This window comes from Papio anubis, chromosome X (assembly GCF_008728515.1).
Source record: "Papio anubis isolate 15944 chromosome X, Panubis1.0, whole genome shotgun sequence".
In the NCBI taxonomy this organism is placed as follows: Eukaryota; Metazoa; Chordata; class Mammalia; order Primates; family Cercopithecidae; genus Papio; species Papio anubis.
Window position 1 is genome coordinate 79,475,346 of NC_044996.1, and position 18,313 is coordinate 79,493,658.

General features: G+C 44.1%; 1 protein-coding gene across 2 annotated transcripts; it reads right to left on the minus strand.

Annotated features, from left to right (window-relative positions):
- Positions 1-1,417: 1,417 nt before the first annotated feature.
- On the minus strand, positions 1,418-17,068 carry PIN4 (peptidylprolyl cis/trans isomerase, NIMA-interacting 4). 2 transcript variants are annotated; one of them, XM_021933114.2, is made up of 4 exons: positions 16,925-17,068; positions 12,545-12,618; positions 2,611-2,730; positions 1,418-2,135 (listed from the first exon to the last, which is right to left on the minus strand). In XM_021933114.2, the coding sequence occupies exons 1-4, from the start codon at positions 17,064-17,066 to the stop codon at positions 1,977-1,979; spliced, it is 495 nt and encodes a 164-aa protein (XP_021788806.2). In that variant the 5' UTR covers positions 17,067-17,068; the 3' UTR covers positions 1,418-1,976. The 2 variants fall into 2 exon arrangements, with proteins under 2 accessions (XP_021788806.2, XP_031516318.1); XM_031660458.1 differs by having other exon boundaries at positions 16,828-16,955.
- Positions 17,069-18,313: the final 1,245 nt, after the last annotated feature.

The window sequence follows — 18,313 nt, forward strand, 5'->3', positions numbered from 1 at the left end:
AGATTTCGGGGTTATTGCAGATATCTCAAAATGCCATTGATATTCATTACTGCAAAGTCACAGTGCTTTTTAGACCTACTACCAGGTATTAATACATTAATAAAGAGGCACATACACATATTACAAACTTTTTTTTTCTGAGACGAGGTCTTACTCTGTCACCCAGGTGGGAGTGCAGTGGCACAATCTTGATTCACTGCAACCTCTGCCTCCTGGGCTCAAGCGATCCTCCCACCTCAGCTCTACCTGCCCCTGCCAGGAGTAGCTGGGACTATAGGCGTGTGCCACCATCACACCTAACTAATTTTTTGTATTTTTGGTAGAGACGGGGTTTCGCCATGTTCCTCAGGCTGGTCTCAAACAAGACCCCATGTCAGTAAATCATTTAAAAAAAAAAAAAAAAAAAATCGATAACATGTAGTTTCAGCTTTAATTTTTTTTTTTAGACATGGGGTCTCACTGTGTTGGCCAGGCTACAGTGCAGTGGATATTCAAAGGTACAATCCCACTACTAATCAGCACAGGAGTTTTGACCTGCTCAGTTTCCAACCTGGGTCAGTTCACCCCTTTGTAGGCAACCTGCTGGTCTTTCACTCCCAGGAGGACACCATGTTTTTCTTTCTTTTCTTTTTTTTTTTTTTTTTTAAGAGGCAGGGCCTCTGTTGCCCAGGCTGAAGTCTGAAGTGCAGTGGGCATGGTCATAGCTCACTGCAGCCTCGAATTCTGAGGCTCAAGTGATCCTCCCACCTTGGCCTCCTAAAATGCTGGGATTATAGGCATTAGCCACTGTACCCAGATGAGGTCACCATATTGATGCTGAACTTAGTGCTGATACCCAATTGGCATAGGACACTACAGCCCAGAACTCCTGGGCTCCAGTGATCCTCCTGCCTCAGCCTCCCAAACAGCTAGGTCTACAGGTGTACACCACTGGGCCCAGCCATAGTTTCATCTTATATCTATTTGAACATCTCTGTATACACTGGCATATCTGCTCCGTGGGGAAAATCTCATGGAGGCATAACCTACTGAGGTGCTCAGAAATTCTTCTCAAGTGGGAAAGTCAGGTATCTAGGTAAAGCTGCCATTATATAAATGGGTATAATATCAAATGCAGCTGAGGGAGAGAAAGCAGTGTGTTAATCACTGTTAAGAATCACATAGCTGTGCTGGCAAAGTTTTATTTTTGAAGCAGTATAGTATTTATATTAGTAATCTTTATCCTTTTTTATATGTCATAAATATGGTATTTTAAATTTTAAAAATTTAGATGCATAGAACATTGGCCCTGGAAAGGACAGTCCTAACGTAACCCATACACTGAAGATGAGGGAATGATGTTTTTATGCTGACATCCCTCCCTTTAACCAGCACTCGGTTAGTCTAGTACGAAACAACCCATGGAAGAACTGAGTGCTTTTTTCCTCCAATAAACATTTATTTAAAAAGAAAGGAGTTAACACTGAAAGACTATGACGTGCCGCGTACTATGTTAAGACAGTGGAGCTAATAATACCTGTCCTGGAAGATCAGAGTTGACTAACATGTAAAACAAATGTTGTGTAGGAACTTATTTTATGATTCTCACACACTAATCTATTTGATGCCCAATATTTTCAGTTGTGTGAATAGGGTGAGTTGATATCTGCTTCCCCTGAAGATGGTTTCTGAATTAATTTATGGGACAGACTGAGAGATACAGTTCTGGGAGAAAAGGGAATACAAGTTAAAGGGAGTCTGCTTGACTTCTCTTTGAGAACGACTGACTGAATACCTACTACAGTTGACATTCACTTAGCCCCACCCTCTCTTACACCTACAAACTCATACTGAGAGCCTTCACAGAATACAAGGGGCATCCAATATCTTTTCTTTTTAAAAATTTTTATATTTCCTTGCCGCTCCAGCTCAAAGGAATACCTAATACCTTTTAAAGAAACAAAATGTATAAAACTTATTCAGTCTTTCATATGATTTTATTTTCTTCCTTCAACCATAATAATATGATATCCAAACTTCGTCTTAACCGGTGGGTCTGTAAACACAGGCTTATCCATCCCACTTACAGGCAAGGCAAATGCTGCTTCTTGAAATGGTCCCACCATGGACCCTCTGGTCATCCAACCCAAGTCGCCCTGAAAAACCCAAAAGATTAAGTGATATCAAGTGGCCCTGAAGAGGGAACAGTTCTACTGTAGCTTGAGAGAATTTCCCAACATTTTGCTAAGGTTATGAGGTATATTCCTAAGAGCAATACAGGAATAGGCTCAATAAGGACAAATAGGTAGAAGAAGTCTAACTCTAGACTGAACACATAAGTACTCTCAACACTGCTGGACTTTGAAGTTAGCTGTGCAAGTATGGTCATGCCTAGGTTTTGACATAGGTGATCCTTATTCTACTATTCACAAGTTGGACATTTCTGCTTTTGAGATCTTTAAACCAAAATATGGCTACAACTAATGGTTGAACAAAAGAATGATCCCTACTTCTGTGTTTCTTCTGTGGAGGATGGAGACTTTTATTTTATCTTATTTTATTTTATTATTTGTCATTTTTACTTTGCTTTCTTACCCTGAGAGAAAATTATAAATAATAAGAGCAACGTACCCCTTGCCTGGCTTTATCTTCACTATACTGTGAGGCCACTTCATTGAATCTCATCCCAGACTTTAACTTTTCCATGGCTTCCATGATTTTGCCATGTTTTTCACATAGAATGTGTCTGACCTGCAAGGAAAAAAGTACATTCATGTAATACTTGGAGACCCAAATGACTCCTTAAAGTACAGCGGTTACAGTTGGATTACCCCCACCAGTTAAAACACATACACACACATTAGTTCATAGCAAGTAAAAATCCTGGAAATTTGCCCAGGACAACAACCACAATCCCATTCCCCATATTAAGATAATGTCTCAGAGTCCTGATTTAGATCGAAAATAGGCATCTGGCTGTGGGAAGCTCCCATCTTTTTTTTTTTTTTTTTTTTTTTTGAGATGTCTTGCCCTGTCACCCAGGCTGGAGTGCAGTGGCATGATCTCGGCTCACTGCAACCTCCGCCTCCCGGGTTCAAGCAATTCTGTCTCAGCCTCCCGAGTAGCTGGGTTTACAGGCACGTGCCATCACACCTGGCTAATTTTTCTATTTTTAGTAGAGGTGAGGTTTCGCCATGTTGGCCAGGCTGGTCTTGAACTCTTGACCTCGTGATCCACCTGCCTTGGCCTCCCAAAGTGCTGGGATTACAGGCGTGAGCCGCCGCACATGGCTGGGAAGCTCCCATCGTTTACAATATACCTCCATGCTAACAGGAGGAGGAAACATGATACAGGTTGAGAGCTGTGGTTCTGGAATCAAATCCCACCTCTGCTGTATGAACTAAGGCATTATTTATTTATTTATTTATTTAGAGACAGAGTCTCACTCTATCTCCCAGGCTGGAGTGCAGTGGTGTGCTCTCAGCTCACTGCAACCTCTGCCTCCCAAGTTCAAGCAATTCTCTTGCCTCAGCCTCCCGAGTAGCTGGGATTACAGGCATCCGTCACAACGCCCAGCTAATTTTTGTATTTTTAGTACAGACGGGGTTTCACCACGTCGGCCAGGCTGGTCTCGAACCCCTGATTTCAAGTGATCTGCCCGCCTCGGCCTCCCAAAGTGCTGGGATTACAGGCGTGAGCCACCATGCCCGGCTGAACTTAGGCACGTTTTTAAACCTCCAAGTGTTTCTCCACTTGTACATCGAGATGCAATGATAACAGGACCTATGTGTTCTGACAGGATTGTGAAGATTGAGATAATGCAGCTACCATTGACCAATGGCTATTATTTCATCAGAGTGAGGATGCTAAGAAAAAACCTGCTAGAGAGTATTTCTTTCTTTTTTTTTTTGAGACAGTCTCCCTCTGTCGCCCAGGCTGGAGTGCAGTGGCCCGATCTTGGCTCACTGCAACCTCCACCCATGGGTTCAAGCGATTCTCCTGCCTCAGCCTCCCAAGTAGCTGGGACTATAGGTGGACACTACCACGCCCAGGTAATTTTTTGTATTTTTAGTAGAGATAGGTTTCACTGTGTTGGCCAGGCTGATCTCAAACTCCTGGCCTCAAGTGATCTGCCCACCTCGGCCTCCCAATGTGCTGGGATTACAGGCGTGAGCACACCGCGCCTGACCAGGAAGTATTTCTTACTAAAAGAGACCCAATGTATAAGCCTCCCCACAATTCCACACTTTGAAAAGGAATCATAGGTTGAATATTAAGAACACCCAACCCTACTATTCAAATTTGACCTATGTTTATTTACATAAAGCCATGGATTTATAAAAACACTACTATCCTTAAAAATGATTTTGTCAAGATAGTTGTTTGGCAGGATTTCTCATTTCACATTGAAACAGAATCACTTATAGTCATGTGTCACTTAACTACAGGGAAACATGATGAGAAATGAGTTATTAGGCAATTTTGTTGTTGTGCAAACATAACACTGTAATTACACAAACCTAGATGGTATGGCCAGCTACACACCTAGGCTATATGGCATAGCCTATTGCTCCTAGGCTACAAACCTGTACAGCATATGACTGTACTGAATACCACAGGCAACTGTAACACAATGGTAAGTATTTGGGTATCTAAACATAGAAAAGGTACAGTAAAAGTAGAGTATAAAAGATAAAAAATGGTACACTTATATAGGACACTTTACATGAATGGAGCTTGCAGGACTGGAAGTTGCTCTGGGTGAGTCAGTGAGTGGTGAGTGAATATGAAGGCCTAGGACATTACTATACACTACTGTAGACTTTTTTTTTTTTTTTGGAGATGGAGTTTCGCTCTTTTGCCCAGGCTGGAGTGCAATGGTGCGATCTTGGCTCACCGAAACCTCCCCCTCCTTAGCTCAAGTGATTCTCCTGCCTCAGCCTCCTGAGTAGCTTGGATTACAGGCATGCGCCACCATGCCCGGCTGCCAGCTAATTTTTTTTTTTTAGAGTGCAGCAATGCGATCTCAGCTCACTGCAACCTCTACCTCCTGGGTTCAAGTGATTCTACTGCCTCAGCCTCCCTAGTAGCTGGGATTACAGGCACAAGTCACCACACCTGGATAAGTTTTGTATTTTTAGTAGAGATGGTTTTGCCATGTTGGCCAGGCTGGCTTCGAACTCCTGACCTCGGGTGATCCTCTTGCCTTAGCCTCCCAAAGTGCTGGGATTAGAGACATGAGTCACCATACCCGGCCTAATTTTGTATTTTTTGTAGAGACGGGGTTTCACCATGTTGATCAGGCTGGTCTTGAACTCCTGACCTCAGGTGATCCACCCGCCTCAGCCTCCCAAAGTGCTGGGATTACAGGCATGAGCCACTGCACCCAACCCCTACTGTAGACTTTATACACACTACACATGTAAGCTACAATTTATAAAACACTTTTCTTTATTCAATATTAAATTAGCCTTAGTTTATTGTATCTTTTCAACTTTATACGTTTAAAAATTTTTAAACTTTTTGACTCTATTTAATAACACTTGGCTTAAAAAACAAGCACATTGTGCAACTGTACAAAAATATTTTCTTCATATCCTTATTCTACAAGCTTTTTTTTCTTTTTTTTTTTTTTTGAGATGAAGTCTCGCTCTGTCGTCCAAGGTGGAGTGCAGTAGCACGATCTCAGCTCACTGCAACCTCCGCCTCCCAGGTTCAAGCGATTCCCAGCCTCAGCCTCCTAGAGTAGCTGGGATTACAGGCGGTCACCATGCCCAGCTAATTTTGTATTTCTATAAAGACAGGGTTTCCCACCCATGCTGGCTGGCTGGTCTCAAACTCCTGACCTCAAGTGATCTGGGTTCACCAGCCTCCCAAAGTGTTGGGATTACAGGCGCGTGAGTCACACCTGGCCACCGGTGCTTTTGATGGAGTCTCACCCCCACCCAGGCTGGAGTGCAGTGGCATGATCTCGCTCACTGCAAAGCCCCACCTCCGGTTTCATGCCATTCTCCCTACCTCAGCTCCTGAGTAGCTGGGACTATAGGGGCCCGCCACCACTCGCTAATTTTTGTATTTTTTAGTAGAGACTTGGGTTTCACTGTGTTAGCCAGGTGGATGGTCTTGATCCTGACCTCGTGGACTTCTGCCTCAGCCTCCCAAGTGCCAGATAGGCGTGGAGCTAACAACGCCACTATGGGGTGTTTTTTTCCACTCAAAAATTTTTTAAACCTTTAAACTTCTTTATTAAAGACTAAGACACAAATACACACATTAGCTGAGGCCCACACAGGGTCAGGATCATCAGTATCACTGTTTTCCACCTCCATGTTCTGTCCCAAGGAAAGGTCTTCAGGGACAATAACATGCATGGGACTGTCATCTCCTATGATAATGCCTTCTTCTGGAATACCTCCTGAAGGACCTGCCTGAGGCTGTTTTACAATTTTTTTTTAAGAGACAGCTTCTAGACCGCCTCCTTGTTTCTGCTTCCATACTCACAAAGTGATTGTCTGCTACAATTCCTGGGAAAATGTACACTGCATTCATGGTCACAGATAGGGGATACCATCCACCATTTTATAAATGAATAAACGAGTATTCTAGATTCTAGTTTAGACAGTGCGACAAAGAGTTTGTAATTCCTGTGGGGTCTGCAAGTGTGACCAACCAACTGGCAACAGTGCATCTGTGTCTTGGAGAGCCAAGCTACAGAAAGTTTGGGAGTGATGACTATGGAGGTGGCAGCTGAAGTGTGGAATTCATGAGGTTACCAGGAAGCAGACGAAAATGAGAAGAGGAGAAAAGAAAGCTAAAGATAACCTTAGAGACTATTAATGTTCAAGCAACAAGTAAAGAACTCAAAAAGTGTAATAAAAAGGGGCCGGGCGCAGTGGTTCACACCTATAATCCCAGCACTTCGGGAGGCCAAGGCGGGAGGATCCCTTGAAGCTGGGAGTTTGAGACCAGTCTGGGCAACATAGCAAGACCCCCCACCTCTACAAAAACTTTTAAAAAAATTAGCTGGGCATGGTGGTGTACATCTGTAGTCTTAGCTACTCAGGAGGCTGAGGCAGGAGGATCACTTGAGCCCAGGAATTGAAGACTGCAGTGAGTTATGATCATGCCACTGCATGTCATGCACCCCTTGCTCTGTGTGACAGAGCAAGAACCTGTCTCTTAATAAGAAAAAAGAAAAAGCATAATAAAAAGGAAAGGCCATATAGGTAGGAGAGAAGGGTGTGCTAATAAACCAAGGCAGGAGAGAGTTTCAAGGACGAAATGGTCAACAAGAGTTAAGTGCTGCAGAGACATCAAGTAAGAAGTATAATAAATAAAGTTAAGTAAAATAATGCAATGATAAAGCAATGATCTCAGAAAAAGGAGTTTCAGAAGAGTTTAAGTGCAGAAGCCAGAATGCAGCAGGCTGACTGAGGAAACAATGGCAAGTGGGAGGGTAATGTGTAACGTAAACGTGGGAGACTCTCTCTACTAATTTTGTTTGAAAAGGAGAAAGGGCTCTGGCTAGAGGCAAAAAGTGGAAGACATGTAAATATGAATTTTACGCTGGGCACGGTGGCTCTGGCCTGTAATCCCAGCACTTTGGGAGGCAGAGGCGGGCGGATCACCTGAGGTCGGGAATTGGAGACCAGCCTGGCCAACGTGGAGAAATCCCATCTCTACTAAAACTACAAACAATTAGCCGGGAGTGGTGGCGGATGCCTATAATCCCAGCTACTCGGGAGGCTGAGGCAGGAGAATCACTTGAACCTGGGAGGTGGAGGTTGCCGTGAGCCAAGATCACACCACTGCACTCCAGCCTGGACAACAAGAGTGAGACTCCGTCTCAAAGAAAACAAAACAAAACAAAACAAAACAAAACAAAACAAAAAACAACATGAATTTTAAAGGTCCCTGGGCATATTTTCAGAATGAAGGGAAAGACCCAGGAAAAAAAAACTGATTGAAGACAGAACAAAAAAGAGGGTAGAGATAAATGAAGGAGCAAGGTTTGGTATTCAGAACACGGTTTGAAAAATTAGCCTTAAAGGAAAAAAGGTAAGGAGATAACTTTGTTGACAGGGGGCTGAAAGCCAGTGAGTCCCTGACGATAGGGCTGGTTTCCACTTTCTTGTTAAAATAATAAAAACATTTAAAAGTTGATGAGTACTTACCTCATTAAATCCTCACACTAACCCTGTGAGACTAGATGAGCGTTTCTTAACCCTGGCAGCATATTAGAATCACCTCCAGAGCTTCTAAAAAATTTTGTTTTTGTTTTTTTGAGATGGAGTCTCACTCTGTCGCACAGGTTAGAGTGCAGTGGCACAATCTCAGCTCATTGCAACCTCCACCTCTCACGTCCAAGCAATTCTCCTGCCTCAGCCTCCTGAGAAGCTGAGATTCCAGGCGCACACCACCGTGCCCAACTGATTTTTGTATTTTCAGTAGAGACAAGGTGTCACCATGTTGGGCAGGCTGGTCTTGAACTCCTGACCTCAAGTGATACACCCACCTCGGCCTCCCAAAGTGCTGGGATGACAGGCATGAGCCACAGAGCTCAGCCCTTCTAAAAAAGTTATCGAAGTCCAGGCCCCTCTCCCAGAGATTCTGATGCAGTTGGTCTGGGCTGAGACCTAGGCACTGGTATTTTTTTAGGTGAATCTGATGTACATCTAGTGTTGAGAACCATGGAATCAAGTTCTCTGTTGACTGATGGGAGTGGGGTGGTGGATGGCTACAGGTGGGTGGTAAAGGATTGCTGAGCAGCATTGAGGGCCTAGGTAAAGTTAGAGACCAAGTTTTAGTGGTCCCAATCCCCAAGGCTATGAGACTTTCCAGTAGGGCCCAGCAGTTCTGGGGAGTTTTTTGTTTGTTTGTTTTTTGTTTTTTTTTAACTGACTGAACTTCCCTCCCTTCTTCCCTCCCTCTCTCTCTCTCTTTCTTTCCCTTTTTGAGATGGAGTCTCACGCTGTTGCCCAGGCTGGAGTGCAGTGGGGCAATCACGGCTCACTGCAACCTCTGTCTCACAGGTTCAAGCAATTCTCCTGCCTCAGCCTCCCGAGTAGCTGGGATTACAGGCGCCCGCCACCACACCAGGCTAATTTTTTGTATTTTTAGTAGAGGCGGGGTTTTACCATGTTGGCCAGGCTGATCTTGAACTCCTGACCTCAGGTGATCTGTGCGCCTTGGCCTTCCAAAGTGCCGGGAGTACAGGCGTGAGCCACCGGCTGAATTTTTCTTTCTTAAGTAACTGTTTCAAATTTAAGCCAAGCTACTGAAATAAGTTAATCTATGAGCAAATATAATACTCATATTGGAATTATTAGTAAATATTTTATTTACATACTTATTAAAAATCAAGTATTAATACTTAAGTTGCCCCAAGGTAGACGTTTTCAAGGAAATCTATCTTTTCTTTTCTTTTCCTTCCTTTCTTTCTTTTTTATTGATGCACAGTAGATGTACAATTTCAAGGTAATGCAATAATCTAATACATTCATATAATTGGTAAAGATCAAATCAGTATACTTGGAATATCCATCCCCTTAAATATTTGTCTTTTCTTTATATTAGAACCACTCAAATTCTTCTCTTCTAACTATAGTTCTGATTTTAAGTGCATAGAAAGTAGACCATTGGATTGATCCTGAGTAGCAGGGAGGTGGATGCAGGGAGGTGGTCAAAAGAAAAAGAAACTGGACCTCCTCAATCCAATGATCAAGCCCTTAGGCCTCATTTTGAGTGTGCAGGGGATAGGAAAACAAACATGAAGCCTAGGACAAAGTGGGGAGATTAGGGTGGGCTTGAGGGCTTGGGTGTCTGCGAGGAGAAGAACAGAGGAACAGGACTGGTGGAGTGAGGAAGGGAAGGGGAAGGAGGGAAGCTGTGGTCAGTGGGTGGGCCTCAGAATCTGCACAGTTTATAGCGACGAAAGGGCAGGGTGTGGGCACAGGGGTGGGGTCTGAAGCAGAATGACAGAATGTGAAAGGAGCTGAACCCTAAAAGGCTGGGGGGTCCCGGGGTCCCTCACCGACTGGCGCCTTCAAAAAACACTTGAAACAACCCAGCTGTCCTTCAACAGGTGAATGGTTCAACATACTACAGACATACATCATGGGATACAGGTTGAATATCATTTATCCAAAATGCTTGGGACCACAGTGTTTCGGATTTGGGAATATTTGCATTATACTTACCAGTTGAGCATCCCTAATCTGAAAATTCGAAATCTGAAATGCTATAATGAGCATTTACTTTGAGTGCCATGTCAGTGCTCAAAAAGTTTCAGATTTTACAGCATTTTGCATTTTGGATTTTTGGACTAGGGATACTCAACCGGTACTATTTAGCAATACAGAGGAATAAACTATTGATAAACAAAACCACTTGAATGAAATCTCCAGCAAATTATACTGGGTGAATAAAACCAATCCCAAAAGGTTACATACTGTATTATTCCATTCATATAACATTCTTGACATTATAAAGTTACACAAATGGAAAACAGGTAAGTTGCTGCCATGGGTTAAGGGGGCTGAGGTGGGGCAGGAGGGAAGTGGGTATAGTTATAAAAGGCCAACAGGAGGGATCCTTGTAGTGGTAGGATTATCTGTATCTTGACTATACCAATGTCAATATCCTGTTTGTGCTATTGTACCATAGTTTTGTTAGGTGTTACCATTGGGAGAAACAAAGGAACACATATTATTTCTTTTTCTTTTTTTCTCTTTTAGACAAGGTCTCATTCTGTTGCCCAGGATGGAGTGCAGTGGCGTGATCATGACTCACTGACGCCTCGAACTCCCAGGCTCAAACAATCCTCCTACCTCAGCCTCCCAAGTAGCTGGGACTACAGGCACACACCACCATGCCCAGCCAGATGTATTATTTCTTACAACTGCATGCGAATCTGTAATTATCTCAAAATAAAAGGTTTTATAAAAAAAAAATTTAACTCTAATCTACTTTCCTAGTGAATAACGTGCCACTCCTTTCCATATATCTCATGAGTGGCCACACTGAACTTATTTTTTCCAGAGAGGGTAAGACACCTCTTTAAAGCCATATGCACCAGGTGTGGTGGCTCATGCCCCTATAATCTTAACACTTTTGGAAGCTGAGGCGGGAGGATCGTTTGAGGTCAGGAGTTCAAGAACAGCCTGGGCAACACAGTGAGACTCCATCTCTACAAAGATAAAAACAACAAAACAAAGTTTTTAAAAAATTAGCTAAAACCGCCGGGCACGGTGGCTCATGCCTGTAATCCCAGCACTTTGGGAGGCTGAGGCAGGCGGATCACCTGAGGTCAGGAGTTCAAGACCAGCCTGGCCAAGATGGTGAAACCGCATCTCTACTAAAAATACAAAAAACTAGCTGGGCGTGGTGGCAGGCACCTATAATCCCAGCTACATGGGAGGCTGAGGTAGGACAATCGCTTGAACCTGGGAGGCGGAGGTTGCAGCGAGCCGAGATCGTGCCATTGCACTCCAGCCTGGGCAACAAGAGTGAAACTCTGTCTCAAAAAAAAAAAAAAAAAAAAAAAAGTAGCTAAAGCCATATGCAGTGCAACAGTTTCTCAGGTTAGATGCTTATAAAAGCATATAGCCAAAATTACCCTAGAATATCCCTTTATGAAGATGTCATATGGGAGACCAGCATGTCAGCTCTCCTTTAAGCCCAGACATAGCCAGACACACTCTACTTTGTAACAATGACCACTTCTTCACTTGAGCACCAGTTGAAGTAACTGGGTTGTATTTAGGGGCTATGTTTTATGAAAACTTATCTTTGGATACCAGAACCCCACTTCACATGACTGGATGCCCATACAAGAATTCAGCGCAACTATAGAAAAGCAGGTGCATGTCTCTCATCTCTCCCTCTCCCTCTCCCTCTCTCTCTCTCTCTCTCTCTCTCTCTGTGGGGCATAGGTTCATTGAATAGAAGAGCGGGCAGAACAGCCCACACCATTTACATGATCTCTCTTTTTTAGGCTACACATGTATGGCTGCATTTATATGATGCAGTTCTACTGCTAAGCTTATCATACAGCAAGGAAATATATATCTTTACCGAACTGCTCCCGAGTAGCCTGTGATAACAAGGATCATCTCTTACTTTTTATTTATTTATTTTTGAGACAGGGTCTCGCTCTGTTGCATAGGATGAGTGCAGTGGCACAATCATGGCTCACTGCAGCCTCGAATTCCTAGGATCAAGGAATCCTCCCACCTTAGCCTCCTGAGTAGCTAGGGCCACAGGTGTGCACCACCACGTCTGGCCAAATTTTTTTTTTTTTTTTTTTTTTTAGTTACAGGGTCTTGCTATGTTGCCCAGGCTGGTCTCGATCTCCTGGGCTCAAATGATCCTCCCGCCTTGGCCTCCCAAAGTGCTGGGACTACAGGTGTGAACCACTGCGCCCAGCTCCAATTTTGTGTTATTTTGATTTTATACCAGTGTCAGGCTGGCCTGGTAGAATGAGTTAAGCATTCCGTCTTTTATGTGTTCTAACACATAAATGGAATTTATATTTAACATGGAAAAAAAGGAACTAGTAACTCACCTTTACTGCATTGCCACCACCTTTGGGACCTTGAGCCTTCTTGTCAGCACTGTCACTCCCAGAGGCTGCTCCCCCTTTAGAGAAGAGATGACAGGTACTCATTTAAACTGCACCTCCATGTTTACGGACAGGTCCAACACACAACGGGAGTGGATACTTCCATCATAACGCCACACTTCAAAAGGGAACTCGGCCAGACACTTTACAACAAGGGTATCCAATCTTTTGGCTTCCCTGGGCCACAATGGAAGAATTATCTTGGGCCACACAAAATACACTAACACTAATGACAGCTGACGAGCTTAAAACAAACAAACAAACAAAAATCACAAAAAAATCTCATAATGTTTTAAGAAAGTTTCCGAATTTGTGTTGGGCTGATTCAAAGTTGTCCTGGGCCATATGCAGCCCGTGGGCCATGGGTTGGACAAGCTTGCTTTACAACATCAAGCTAAATTAATCTGGCTCATCTTTCTTCAAACAGGAAATCTGTGCCCTATATAAACCCTTCACAGAAAATGGATACACAAATGAGTGTGCTAATAGGTAAATGAAAGCTCCGGAAGCCTGGCCCAGATTTTCTGCATGCAATTTAACACCCTGCCTTCTGAGGGCAGACTCTTAAGTTCTTGTAAGAGTTCTATCAAGTATCACAACTATGTGTTCAAGCATCACAATTCCAGTAAGTAAAATCTCCAAGAATATATTTTTTAAAAAGATCAAATTTCCCACTACCCTTTTTTGGCTAAAGAATACATTCATGTCCAAATTTCTAGAGTCTACTACATTGCCTACTGATGTCTTCCTAGAACCATTAGCAGCATCTTACATTTTACTAGTATGTCATTTCACTACTATGGTAACTTCTGTGTCAATGGCAGCCTACGTACTGCTAGAGGCTGATGTTCCTAATAATTACAGTTGAATTAAGGGTTCAGTTCAATAAACATTTCCTAAACAACTACTGAGTTCCAGGCACTGGGAGTACAAAGATGAACAAGCCATGTACCTTCCTTCAGAAAACTCATATTCTAGTGAGGAAGACAGATCATTTCAGGAGAATGCAGGAGATGCAGAGATGGTGATGGACAGGGGGCTGTGGAGGCACAGAGGAACACTGGAGCCAGCCAGGAAGGTTTCCTGGATGAGTAGGAGCTGGTTAGCCAAAGAAAGGATGAGGAGACACTCCAGAATGGGGGAAACGACATGGTATGTGTAAGAAATTGTATGGATGAAGCCAAATCTGAGGTGGGAGTGCACTCAGATGAGCCTGCCTGAGGGAGGTAGCTGAGGGTCAGGTCATTGAGGCCTTTTGGCCCCATTAAGGAGCTTGGGATTTATCTTAGACGTAATAGGGAGCCATTGAAAAGTTTTAAGCAGGAGTCTCCATCTTGCTTGTCTTAGTATCTCCAAGACTAGCACAATGCCTGGCACACAAAAGGTATTTTAATAAATGTTTGATTAAACTGAAATCCCCAAATACTGACTACCAAAACCCTAAGAAAATGCTACTGCCAAACGAGTGTTATTAAATCAAACTCCTAACTGGGTTTGCTGTAGATCCGCTCTTGAATGATGATGCCTTCCAGTTATCCCATCCTCTTCCCCACTGGATGCTGTCATCTTCTGACTGCCACCTCACTGCCTTTGATTTCCTAAGAACTCTGCCAACAGCTTTGGGCTTCCTCTCCACCCTCACTCCTGCCATTACCTTGAGTGACCTCACCATCTATCTTAAGGAATCTCACAGTTCTAGGTCTCTTTCCCGAATGTCATGCTCTCTACTCCAAGCTACCGGCCCCGGGGGCACACAATGCAACTGTGCCACTCAGAACTAGTTCAGTCTCTGGCTATAACCTCCTGTCCTTCCAGCTTTCTCATGTCTCATTCCCACAGTACTGGCTCTCTGACTTCACAGAACCTCCCCCTCGACCCCAGTCCCTTTGTCCTGCTACATTCACCTAGACCACCAGACCTCTTTTCACCTTCCCACTCTGGACCCCATGCTCGTTCATCTGAACTGCATTCCCACTGGCCCTTGTAATTCCCTTGTGTTGCTATCCTCCTATCATAACTGCCTAACAAAACTTCAACCACGGCTTAAGGCTGCACCTAGCTCTTTTCAATCCTATATTGTGCCAGTTGCATGGTACCACGTAAATCAGACTGTGAATATTATGTAGTCTACAAATTCATGGCCTTTGATCTTAGTCAGGCTCCTAGCCCTGAGGACACTTCTTTTACTTTTGTTTCATTCCATCTCCCATTACAATATTCCAGACCTTTATCACTCTCCTCAAGATGCCTACTGACTCCCTGCCCCTCCATCTCCTTTCCTATGACCTCAAGCATAAGGTGTCCCTGCTCCCCCTAGGTCCTGGATTCCATTTTCTCCTAAATCTCACTCCTCTGTACCTTTACCTCTTTTACTTTACTGGATCCTTCAGCTTCACTCCCAAGTTTTCCCCATTCCAAAGAAGCAAAGAAAATAAAACTTTCTCTTAATCCTCTGTCCTCCTCTATCTACCATCCCATTTCCATGCTTTTCAATTAAAACTTTTCAAGAAGTCCAAATTACCACTTCCCAGTCAGTTCTATAGTCACTGCAATCTGGCTTTTGTTTCACTGAAATCACTTTTACCCAAGGCCACCTCTAATTTCCAAATCTGCTGTGCTTGATAGACTATACCCTCTCTCTTTAAAACATTCTGGTCTCTCTTGCCTCTGGCCACCATTCTGCACTCCCTCTATCTGTCTGCCTTTCTCTGCCTGTCCTAGATCACATCCTCTGCTCTCTGCTCTTTTAATTCTATAAACTCACCATGGATAACTGCATACACTCTAATGGGCTCAACTACCATCTATAAGTTAATGACTCCTAAAACTTACATGTACAGTCTAGACCTCTCCCTCAAACTTCAGACTCAAATATTCAACCACTTCCTGACTACATCTCCACTGAGATGTCCCACAGACACCTCAAAGCCAATCTATCTGAAAGTGAATTCATCAGTCTCATCCCTGCTCCTCATGTATCCTTGATGTTAGCCTGCAGGACCTGCAACAGGTTAGAAATCCAATCCAGAAAACAGAATGATCGTTCATCCTTCCTCACCACCCCTCCCCAACCCAATAAATCACCAAGTCTTGACTATTTCACATCCTAATGTTTACAGAATCTTTTCTCTTTTCTCAGTTCCCACAGCCACTCCCTTAGGTCAGTCCACCATCATCTCTCACCAAGACTACCACAACAATCTCCTTACAGGTCTTTCTGATCCTTAACAGTCCTTCTTAGCACCACATATAGCACTCTCCATGATCTGGTCTCTGTTTCTGTTTTCATTCTCACCACTTGCCATTCTGCCTTGAGTTTTTGCTCCAGCAACACTACACTGCTCACATCATGCTGTTTCCCACCTCAGTGCTTTTGCTGCTGGACCCCAAGTTAGGAATGCTTTAACCTACCCTCAATGCTCATCTTGACCTCTGCCTAATTCGTCTCCAGGAAGCCCTGTTCCCCAGCTAAATGAAGCACTTCTCTCAATTTCTATTATATCCCATACACATCCCTCAACACTACATTTAGTACAGTGCTTTATGATCACTAAACCTTTATCTTCGGGAGTTCCTTAAGGCCAAAATCTTTTTTTTTTTTTTTTTTTTGAGACAGAGGCTCGCACTGTCGCCCAGGCTGGAGTGCAGTGGCACGATCTCGGTTCAATTGCAACTTCTGCCTCCCGGGTTGAAGCGATTCTCCTGCCTCAGCCTCCCGAGTAGCTGGGATTACAGGCGTGCACCACCATGCCTGGCGAATTTTTGTATTTTTAGTAGAGACGGGGTTTTGCCATGTTGGCCAGGTTGGTCTCGAACTTCTGACCTCGTGATCCACCCTCCCTCGGCCTCCCAAAGTGCTGGGATTATAGGCGTGAGCCACCGCACCCAGCCTTCTGCTTTATTTTTATATCCTCAGCGCTTAGCACTGTGCCTGACACATTTCTGTTCAATGGATGAATGATTCCTTCCCCGATGGAGGGCATGTCATTCTGTAAGCATTAAAGTGAACTTTAAGGACCATAATCAATGTGTACTTCTTATTACTGGCTTTTGATAAGACCCAATTTTAGAGCTCTAATAACCCCTCAAAATAGCAGCCCTAAAGTCATCGCCTCCGAGGAACTATCCCCACCAGATTCCATTACCCATCAGGGCGCTCCCTGAACTGTAGCCCAATGTATTCCTACACATGGAATCGATGGGGCCACTGTGGGGCCACTGGCTACCTGCTGCATTCGTCCCGGACTCCGGAGATGGACTGTCTGTTCCCTCCCTTCGCTCCTCACCCGCCCCCATTCTCCTGGATCGCTCTGGCCGCTCTACCTTTCCCCGCTTTTCCAGAACCACTTTTTCCTTTGGGCGGCATCTTGGAAGCTTGTTGTTGAACTCTGAACTGCTCCAGTTGCCGTTCAAGCCCCCTTACACCGCCATGGGCATGTCCTAAACAAATGCCTGAAAGCCGCATCTCAATTGACCGTTCTTATTGAGGCTCCGGAAGCAGGCACAGCTCGGGGCAGACCCTGTCCTTTGGCTCTTGGACCAATGGGGCTGAAGATGTCTGACCAATAAGACGCTTCGGGCCGAAACAAAGGCGGAGGGGCGGAGACAAAGGCCGGATTAGGGCGGGAAGCCCCGCCTCTGCGCTTTTTGTGACTTCTTTCACGCACCGTAATTTGCACCAGATCCCCCACTCCCCACGCTCTACCCCCGAAACCGCCAAGCTTTTTTCACGCTTGCGCAGTAGGAGCCGCGGGGGCCTCTGCAGTCCCTCGGCGCCAGCTCTGGCCAATCCCGCGGGGCCGCCAGACAAAGGGAAGCAGGAGGAACAGTGGTGGCGGCCAACTTCTGCTGTCTCCTCGTACACATAGGGTTGCCCTCCCTGGCAGTTTTTCGTTTGTTAATTTTATTCTGCAGTTGTAGCTAATTGGGTTCAAAAGGTAGCTTTTTAAAAAGCCTGTTACCCTTTTGCCTCTTGCAGAGCTCAGTCATGGAGAAACATTGGAAGCAGTCTTAAGTGCTCCTCAGTCGGGTACTGCTTAAATAATGTTTTAGCCACACAAAAATATATTATACAACATTCAAAATAACGGTTTTGAACAGATAGGGGAAATGTTTTTAAGACCAAGATAAAGAATATGATTCCTTGTAAAAGAAGTATATGTAATGCACTGTATGGTATATGAATATAAAGGAGAGGAAAGCTATACAGCAAGATGTGGCCAGTGGTGCTACATACAGGTCATCGTGTTTGTTTCTGTGTATTTTCCAAAATTTCCATAATGGTGCAGCATAATGTAGTAAAAGCATGGATTCTGGAGCCAGATTGCCCAGTTTCAAATCCCTGCTCCAAATCTGTCTACTAGCTCCATGACCTTGAGGAAGTTACTTCACCTCTCTTTGGCTCAGTTTCATCATCTGTAAAATGTAGTCGATGATAATAGTACCTACTATTATCCTATCAGGTGTTAAGAGAATTAAACAAGTTCATATCTGTAAAGCACATAAAATGATGGCTTTCTCATATTAATAGTGTTTGCCTAAGATAAATGATTTTTGAATGTGTGCCCACACACTTTTTCTCCCCTTACAATCCCTCCCACCATCAATAATTTGTATATGATATGTCAGGGCGTTTTCTCCACTCCATGAGAGAGCTGTCCTAGCTTGCCACTGCCAGCCAGAATGTAGAGGTCTTCCAGCTCAGAGTTTAGT